At 43.6% G+C, this 9,887-nt stretch overlaps 1 protein-coding gene across 4 annotated transcripts in view; it reads right to left on the bottom strand.

The window, feature by feature from the left end:
* Positions 1 to 326: 326 nt before the first annotated feature.
* Positions 327 to 9,887, bottom strand: part of LOC138510246 (zinc-regulated GTPase metalloprotein activator 1A-like) — a 1,057,423-nt gene continuing 1,047,862 nt past the window's right edge. For all 4 annotated transcript variants that reach the window (XM_069625760.1, XM_069625761.1, XM_069625762.1 and 1 more), the window contains one exon: positions 327 to 614. In XM_069625760.1, the coding sequence (XP_069481861.1) occupies positions 547 to 614 (68 nt within the window). In that variant the 3' untranslated portion in view covers positions 327 to 546. The remainder of the gene's footprint in view (positions 615 to 9,887) is intronic.

The raw sequence follows: 9,887 nt of genomic DNA, 5'->3' as shown, positions 1-9,887 counted from the left end.
AACCACCAACCATGTAGATACCTCCCATTAAGATTTACTATAACATTTCCATGTATTTTGTTTGAATAACTTGAACACAAAGTGGATTTAGCTCTTGGGGCTGTAAGTCTGTCACTAGCAATTACCAGGCACCAACTAGGACTTTATGGCATAAATAGCTGACCATATCATGTAGAATAATGAGCTTTGCACAATATTTTCTGAAAGTGCATATTTACTCACCGTGTACTACGGTAGCTGTTGTAAACACAAATGGCATACATTCATTCTTCTCTTGCAGCGCTATGAAAGAAGAATGTGCAACAAGAATGTGCAACAACAGTGAGTTCCTTTTTACATATTTTATTCAATAGGCTTTAAATATTTTATTCAATAGGCTTGGAACAGCAGCCTGGAAATGTACAGCAATGGCATCGCCCGATTCCTGGATAAATTCACTTCATGACATTTCATCAGTGGCCATATTTTCAAAGGTCGCATCAGCCTGATGGTATGGACTATGCTTATAAAACATTGAATTCTAATCTTCATCTTCAGAAGCCTACATCAACTTGTGGATTCCAACGTTGTGCTTGTGAAGAGTTGTTTAAGGATGTCCTTATCCAGGTGTCTACCTGCAAAACACAAAAGCGACAGATAAATGTGTATCCCTGGGAGAGTTCAAACAAATATATGGCATTAAAAGGTTTGTTTGCTGCTTGATAGTAGTCCCTGTGTACAGGCAACCCTAACTAGATGCTTTACTACATACTACCAAATAAAGAGTTGTGTTTCAAAGCCAGCCCTGTACACAACAAAGTGGTGAATGAAGGTGAGTTAAAATAGAAGTTGGCCTCTAGTGAGCGAGGCAAATATCAGTTGTTTTTTAGATTTTCTGGCCGAGGTGCGTCGCCTCAGACCGACAAATTAGTAATGTTTATTTTCGGATTGAAGAGGCAGCAGGGGACAGTGGTAAAGTAGGCATATTGAAGAGGGCACGCCGAGAGGCACACAGGGGTGCTGCCTACCTGCAGCAAGGCCCTCAGTCAGCAAAGCTCAAATGCGTGCCAATCTCTCTACATGCCGCCTATCCCTGTCCTCTGTGATAATGATGTAGCCTTGCAACTCGGCTACATGGACAGTTGAAAAATATTTCGAGAACCTTTCCTTCCTCCCTTCAGGGAGTTTCCCCCTCACAAAATCCTGCACCCTTGAGCATTTGAGAATACATTTTGTTGCCTTATCAATATGTTATGACACACTCATTCTAGAAATGTCAGTTTCTTGGTTTTTGCCAGTAGTGCCGTACAATCACCAAGGCTGTAACTTGGTGCATGCCGTGCGACCCCCCGCATCAACTCAAAGGGGGGCAACCCCATCAATAAATGCTCTACTGCACCATCTCCTGCATACCTTTCTTTGAAGACATACTAGTGTGAAGACACAGCTGTTTGGAGTCCTTACGCACCTGACTGAACCTTTCTGCCTGCCCATTTGTGATGTGATGGTATAAGGCTACCCTGGGATGGCTGATACTACAGTTATACAGAAAAGTATGTATTTTACTGGAAACATATTCAACACCATTATGGGTCACCAAGTTTGTGGGGCACCCTCCATCTAGAAGGCCATTTGTAGGTACTCTATAACTCTGCATGAGGTGAGAACATCCATAAAAAAGAGATTCTGGAGGAACCACATCAAGTCCTCTAAAAACAAAATTCCCCCCAAGTTACAAGTCATCTTGAATCTGATGGAAAAGGTGAGGTGTTGCTTCAGTGGTTTTGACTGAAGGTTACCATTACCCAATACTGCATTTGACTTGGCTTAACTTACCACTCGTTTGGACAAATGACCCCCTGATGCATCCTCTTCTATAACACAGACATTCCCATCTACTACTGCCACTTCTGCGTCATCCTCACTCATGAGCAAAGGGATATAACAAGTCAGCAACTACACTGCCTGACAAATGGTCTTCTCTAACTGTGCATTACTGAAACCTAGGGACATTCCTGGTCACAAGTGGTGAACGTTTCTCTGAAGCAAGAAAATAGGGGCTTGCAATCCCGTTCAGAGCAAAAAAGTGGCTTTCTCAAAGAAGCTGGCTAAATGTTTCAAAAGCCCACTATATTCCATTGTGTCGCTCGCATTAACAAATAATTACATTCAACCTGCTTTAGAGCATGAGAGGCATACACAACAACACATTCTTTCATCCCACATTTCTGAAAAAGCACAGCACCAACTTCATATGTACTGCAACCGCCATGTGGGCATTATCATGCCATCACGACATTATCAGCCTTCATGTCATGCGGTTACTACACAGGAGAATGATCATTTACTTTAGTGTGGCAAACCTTTCTGTTTCCTGAGGACCTCACCCAAATCTGAGCTCTTTTTTCATGACAGCAGTTAAAGGTTGCATGATGGTGGCATAATTAATGCCCGGTACCTTTCGTGGGGGTCCCCTCCACACTCACCCTCCACTGCATGGGCCCCTTTACCCACCACCCCCGCTTATGTACTGAGTGCCCCGGCTGCCTTTGTTCACGGTCTGCAGGCCTGTGGACGGATGCCTGGCACACAGAATGTCGTTCTTCTGTATGCAAACCTTTGTGCTTCAGGCTACTGTCTCCAGGGCCCACAGACTGTGAACAAAAATTAATATTTGTGTTCTTGGTTATTGTGTGCACGTGTCGCTTCAACAGCCCATTCTGTATTCCTTTTAAATAACACACTCCTTGGCGATATGATGCATATACTCCATTTACTGCATAAACAGATTACATTTTTCTCTTAAAAAACAAACCATTCTTTTGAAGGATGCCTAGCTGCTCGGCCCAGTGGTCTGTGTGCATGTCTCATATAGGAGAACACCAAACTGTCTCCTTGGAAGCATACTCTTTTGCATCCCTTGAACATTTCGCCATGATATACTGGAATACCACTGTGGCCAAAGCAAGGCAAACAGCAAAGGCCTTCAGAGGTGAACAATGTGGGAAGATCCATTGACCCAATTTTGAGTGTTAAGATGGATTTCTAAACTCTGGTAGGCAGAGGTTTAGGAGGCCACCCTAGTTTACTGGAATAGGGGAACCTTCTGGACAAGCCAGACCGATTTAGGTAGCTTGGCAGGCGGTCAAGACCAAGTCTCAGGAGGGGTGAGTGTGATCGGAAGCCCACAATGAGCACACACAATAATGAACCACAAATTACTCTTAGACAAGTGTATATCAAAAATATCTATACTTTTATTGTCAGCCGGACCAATTGACACAAGTAAACTTCAGTTATATAAAAACAGTTACCACACAATTCCTATACTAGATAATATATATACAATAATTTTCCTAATGCGACAAAGGAGTAAAACACAGCCACAACCTGTCAGAAGAAGGGTCGGTTAACAGACTAGGAGCATTAGACAATTCTTCTGAGTCGCTCCCTAACTTTCGCAGTCCCAGTCCGGACCAAACTTCGCCAGTTTAGTCGAGGTCGCTAGTAGGTTCGAGTCCTCCAGTTTCACGGCGCTCCAGCATAGAACGATTGTCTGTGATGGAACAGTGGCCTTTTTCTCAGCTTCCGAAGGAGGTACAAAGAAATTTCCAGTGCAGCAGGCTTCAGGGCACAGGAGAGCAGGTCAGCAAGGCACTGTAAGGAACTCATGGTGGCAACAGTAAAGATAGACACAAGTGATCACAGTTCAAGGGTGAAGGGCGCAGGCTGTCTGTGGCTGTCGCTGGTGCCTTCATGGGATGTTTTACCATACATCGTTTTCAACAACACCAGGTAGTCACACTGGTTTTTGATCGCCAACATTCTCTTTCACCATTTAACAATTAGAGGTACCTTACCTTCTCCGAACCACATTGCTAAGTGGATATTTGTGTTATTCTTTTATTATTTTTTCCTTACACGTTATTTTTAAACTATTTTTAAACTAAAATTAGCAATACTGTCTGTATAAGTCACCGGATAAGCTTTACCTCTTATCACGCTTAATTACTACTCATCCCGCTCTAATCGAACCTTTATTGTTTTGAACAAACCCTTGCGCTTACGTGCGCGTTCATGACGTCACCTTGTTTACATGAGTGACGTCATGTTACGTTAAAACGTCATGACGTCACAGCGCAGCGCCGCTTTTTAAACAGCCATATTAGCTAGCCATTTCCACACACGGATACAGCGGCTGAGGATCTCCTTCTACTTTGCTAATCTATCATAGGTAAGCAGATATCCACTAGGGACTTGAGAACCCTTTCACTATGACCTTGTCACTTTTAGGTTACAAGTTAATTGTATTAATGAGATTCTGTAACGTCCTTTTATAAGCCACTTGTTATGATTTTCTTAGATTACCATTGGCTTCATTGACCGCCACGGAACACGAGACTTCTCTATCCACTCTATCTGTCATCTAGACGATTGTTAACTATCATCAACCACCGTTTTACCACCTTATTAGCCAACTACAAGGGTAAGACTTGGAATATTCTACCCCCCCTCTTTTTAAATAGAACTCCATCACTAGATAGATGTGTTAGCTACCTTTTGAACAAGAATCTGTGTGGATAGTAACTAATAGGGCTCTGACCCCTCATTGATCTATACCCATTACATAGGGGATACTGAATAGACATTGAATAGACATTGAATGGACTCCTATCACAATGTACAATCTAGAGCTATGAGTATGTAAGCATGCAATTACATTGAATAGAACGCATTGCCAAACCCGGATATGTTACTCTAAACTTGATGACACAAACTATGGCTACACGCATGTGTGATAGGTGTGTAAATTGAGGTTATATTGTTTATTTATTGAGGAAATGAAACCACTATTACCATTATATTAATCATGTGCATATAGGTACCTAAAAACATAGTAACCCACGCGAGTGATGTGTTTGAATTGTAAATAATCTTTGACATACCATCACATTACAAGTAATTATATGTTTTTCTGTAAACTTTCTTTAGATGTGATTAATTGAAAAATTGAATATGCCCCTGAAGAAGAGATGTTTTTCTCGAAACGCGTTGGGCCCATTACATAATAAAAACTACACTTGAAGAAAAATTCCTTTCTAAAGAAGAATCATTTTCTAAAAATTATATATTGATGTTTACCATTTTTTATCATAATTTGTTTGCTTGAACATTAAAAACTACATACCTAGAGTATGTTCATTAGTTTACCTGAACTGTTTGGCTCATCTATTGAGCTTGTGAAAGTGTGCAGGGGTCAGGAGTTCCTTTATTTAGGAACTTATTTCGTTTTGCATTTATCTCACAACCCATATGCCAGGGTTGGCTGTTATCTCCCCTGCACCTTAAGTTTGTTTTAAGCAATTTCTTTGCTATTTAAATACAATCAGAATGTTTTGAATTTCTCAAGATAGGAGTGCATGGTGGACACAACTGTGGTGTCTTCATGTGCAGCCAGTTTGAGTTTGGCCATGCCCCTTTTTGCCGTGACTGAGGAAGGAGGAGGAGGGTACATAACCCCCACACGCTTACCCTTGCGGCAGGCAGTCTGTGGCTGTCCATGGGTGTTGCGGCTAGAGGTAACTTTATTGCTACAATTCCTGACCTGCCTTGGTAATGTTGACGCTTGTGCTCCCACGGGCAAACCATTTAAATTCTTCTCGCACGAAAGACGCTCTCCTAAAACACCTGAGGCTACAAACTACACAATTGCCTACAAGGCTTGCTGCTGACCTTGTTATACGCCGCAACAGCGTTGAAGTAGGACTTATACATCAGGTACTTCCTCCCATTTGACCACTACAGTTTGCTCGTTCTCTCTGCTATTTTCCTGTGGCTGTTACCAGTGTGGCACTTACTCGAAATCAGTGTTACATTTTGATCTATTTCACAGAGGATATTTTTGTTCAGCGAAGAGAGTGGAGACTGAACGGGAGTAGAAAAGGTGGGGCGGGGGGGACAGTTGGACTCTGGCAGCTCCTTAAGCTGTCGAGGCGTGCCCTGCCCACCTATACATTCTCCTCTGGTTCAATCATTTGGCAGCTGTGTGTTGACCTTTCTGACTTTATAGCTGGGGCAATCTTCAGAGACCCCACGAACCTGGGTCCATCTGGATCTTAAGTACCCACACTTTAACAAATCTTAAACTTTGTTTTTATCAGATGCAATCACTTCTTGTGACTTTTAAAGATCTTTTTTATGAAAATAATCTTTTATAGTGTTTTATAGGGTTGTATATGTTTGTTCTACTTGTAAAGGGTACTCCAGCGTTTTTAGAGTGTATGTGGTCTTAGCTGGTTTGAGTGCTGTCTTAAGTCATTGGTGCAACCTACACAGACATACACCTTTACATCACCCTAAAACCATGCATCTTTCTGAATTAGCATCCTTTACACACCACATTTAACATGCCTAAGCATAAAGCGGTGCAATCTATCTCTCCGTCAGGTAGTAGTAAAAGGGCTCCTAAATTATTAGTACCCCTTGACGATGTTAATATTCTTATTACCGAAATGAAGGGCCTCTTGCACGATAATGTAGGTCGTATATACAAGAATCTGAAAATCCCAATACCAAAGAAGGCAGCAGCTGCCCCAAATTGCACTGTGGAATTCAAAGATACTGAAATTCTTTCGAATCTGTTGCCCCCATCCTAAAACCAATGGTGCAGGCCCAAACTACTAAACAAAGAGATTGAGGAAGACCTCAGGACCCGTTGAATAAATATGAAATTGGGCATTTTGAGGGCCAGGAGGGGGGGGAAGAATTACGTTCTACCAACTACCCAACAGAGCGTAATAGCTGGACAAGTTATAGAGTTACATAACAAGTACATAGATCATTCCATCATCCAAAATTTAGTGGTTTCACCTGGGAAAGACACGCCTGCAGGCCCTGACCCAGGTCAGAGCAGGACCCAGGATAATATAATCCCAGTAAATGAATCCTCAGAGGTCTGCACGATTATGGTGCCCACCTCTAACTTGTGTTTAGTCTTGAAAGAGGATTCATCTAAGGGGGGAAAGTGTAGCCAACACTAAGCTGTTCGCAACACCCCTCTTCATCTCCGTAAAGGGGCCTGTCACAAATCACAGAGGTTGGGTATCTCAAAAGCCAAGCTTAAGTGTATAGATATGGGGACACAGATAGATGGAGTAGATTACCCTCTCCCTTTGTAAACAAAGGGGTAATGAGTGGTACGGAGGCGCCAGCAGCCCACTTGGCCTTGACGGACCAGATATGCGATAGGGTGGAAATGATGTTTACAAGTAACATGGCCCAGGGTGTCGCAGACTTAGCATTTATTAGGGCATGGTTGTCCTCAGGCATTGGAGCAAACGGTTCCACTGCGAGTTCTGATAAGCCGATCCTGACTAAACTTAAAACTACTCTGCCTCCCCAAATTGAGAAACCCAGCTCTCAACCTAGGGACATCCATGGTACTTTGAATGGCCGCCAAGGGAGAATGTCGCAAGGGTTATGAGGTTAGCCCCGGGCGGCGGCTCTAGTAACATCTTAAGCGGTCCCATTCAGGGTCACCGAGATTGGAGGGCTGGGACGTTGCAGTGGTCAAAAGGCACATTCCACCCTCCCTTCGATCCTCTGTGGCAAATGCAGGGTCTCTCCGAGTCGAACTCTATCCCACTGGGGCCCCAACATGGGGGAGGCTATCTGCCCAGGTTTAGGAGAGCAAGTACTCCTTTGCAGCCCCCCATGGTATTTGACAAGGAGGTACCCTCGATAATCCTTCACAATGTGGGAAAATTGGTACCAGGGGCACAAGAAAATACAGATGTCTTCACTAATAAAGTCATTCATTACTTTAGACTGGTGACAGATTGTAAATCTATCATTAGAAGTGACATCATGGGTTGTTCTAGAGTAATGATGCCCCCAAATGAAGATGATAGAATAGTAGTTTCACTAAAGAATGGCTGGTTGAGGGACAGCCTCTTATCTATTGAGGCAAGGTCATATCCGCCATTGGGCTCAAGAATCTCGACTAGACCCCCAGCATGGATTGAGTGGAATGTTAAGCAACCCAAAACACACTTGCCCTATCAGGGCCCTCAACGTTCATTGGATCTACGAAGGGTAGTGACTCCCTCTGGAGCGACAAACTTACATCTTGAGGCTAACGACTGACACTATGCCACCGCAGTTACAGGGGCTCAGATTGGTGAAGTAGATGTTAGCTTGATCTCTTGGAACATAGCAGGGTTAAGGAAACATCTGGTGGACAGTGAGTGGTGTGACCTAATAAGAAGATAGGATATAATCTGTATGCAGGAGACATGGTATCTGGACTAGTCCATGTTCCAGGGATACAAGGCTTTTGGGGTATTGGCTAGAAAGGAACCTAGGGGAAGACCTTATGGGGGATTGCTGACATGGGTCAGCGCAGCACTGGACCTCAGATCCACCCTATAGATACTGGTTCCTCACACGTCCAGTGTTTAGTGCTGAGTCATGGCACTACCCACCCAATTTGTATATATAATCTTTACAATAGAGCTGACCCCAAGGCCCCGCATTGCGCAATTAATCAGGCCTGTGACTCAATTCTGACACAGCATGCCCATTTATACCTAAATGATATGGAAGGGACCTGGGACGACTTGGATGAGGCATGGGACATTCCAATCTTGGTCCCGCCCCCCGGACAGAGACTCCACCCGTTGGCTCTAGGCTGTGCCTCACCCTTGTTGGGTTTGGGGCTTAGGGCCTGTAATGGGCGCTTTCAAAAGGATTGGCCTCCGAAGCAGACCTTTATAGGACATGGGGGCTTCTCCTATATAGATTACATCTTTGTGTCAATGGAGGTGTGGGATACATTCATAGACTTTGAAGTCTTACACATACAAGGGAGTGACCACAAACCATTATACTTGAAGTCATCTGGCTGGGGTGGTGACCATAAAGATCACTTTAAAGACCACCCTGGGAATAGTGTCTCCGTTGACATACAAGGTTCATCGAAGCAAAGAATAAAATGGGTAGGTCTAGACTTAAGTCACATAATGCCCCGGATGAATGCCACTATCTTGCCATTTACAAGGCACTGTTCCAAGATGGACATGGGAAACATTGAGATCTTGCCCATGTTCAATAGACTTTTCGAAATTATCCAACCTCATGTCACGAAACCATGTAAGAGCATAAAATAGCACGTTTTAAAAAAATGCCTGTGGTACAACAAGGATTGCAGGATAGCTCAGACCGCGGTTCTAAATTGCCTAAATAGAAAACCAGCGATATATAGACCAGAATCTAGGAAACGTAGCCTAACCTTTAAATCGCTGATAAATGCTAAAAAGGATGCCCATGTTAGGCAAAAATGTGACAACCTACATGAGGCGGGCCAATCGAATGACTCCCGTACATTTTGGAGGTTGGTGAGTGGCCTGGAGGATGGATGTGATAAGGGTGGGGGTTTCAGAAATAAGTCCTAATGCTTAGGTTAGGCATTACAGGGAGCTGTATGATTTGGTCGAGGCTCAGTGGACCAACCAGAGCCCCAAGCACATTTGTTAGGTGGGACAGTGGTTGGACCATTTCCAATTTGATTTGGGTGAAAATCGCAAAACACAATTAATACCCAATAGATCTTTTCAAAGATGAGCTCCTTATATGGGGACCTGTGTTACGGCTCCCGTTTAATGCCTGCCTAAGCCAAAACACAGTACCACCCTCCTGGCGAACAGCCATCATAATTCCAATTTACAAGAAAGGAGGGAAGGATGACCCATTTAACTTTAGGCCTATCTCCCTATTGGATAGTGTCCAGAAAATCTTTGCGAAAGCCATCTGCGTGCACCTCCAGGATTGGGGGCAACAAAATGACATTGGCTATCTTCAGGCAGGATTCCAGCCTGGCATTAGCACTATAGATCAGGCTCTTCACCTGC

This window comes from Ambystoma mexicanum, chromosome 6p (genome assembly GCF_040938575.1).
Source record: "Ambystoma mexicanum isolate Mex_15411 chromosome 6p, UKY_AmexF1_1, whole genome shotgun sequence".
In the NCBI taxonomy this organism is placed as follows: Eukaryota; Metazoa; Chordata; class Amphibia; order Caudata; family Ambystomatidae; genus Ambystoma; species Ambystoma mexicanum.
The sequence above is the reverse complement of the archived record's forward strand: the minus strand, read 5'-3'. Positions and strand labels throughout refer to the sequence as shown.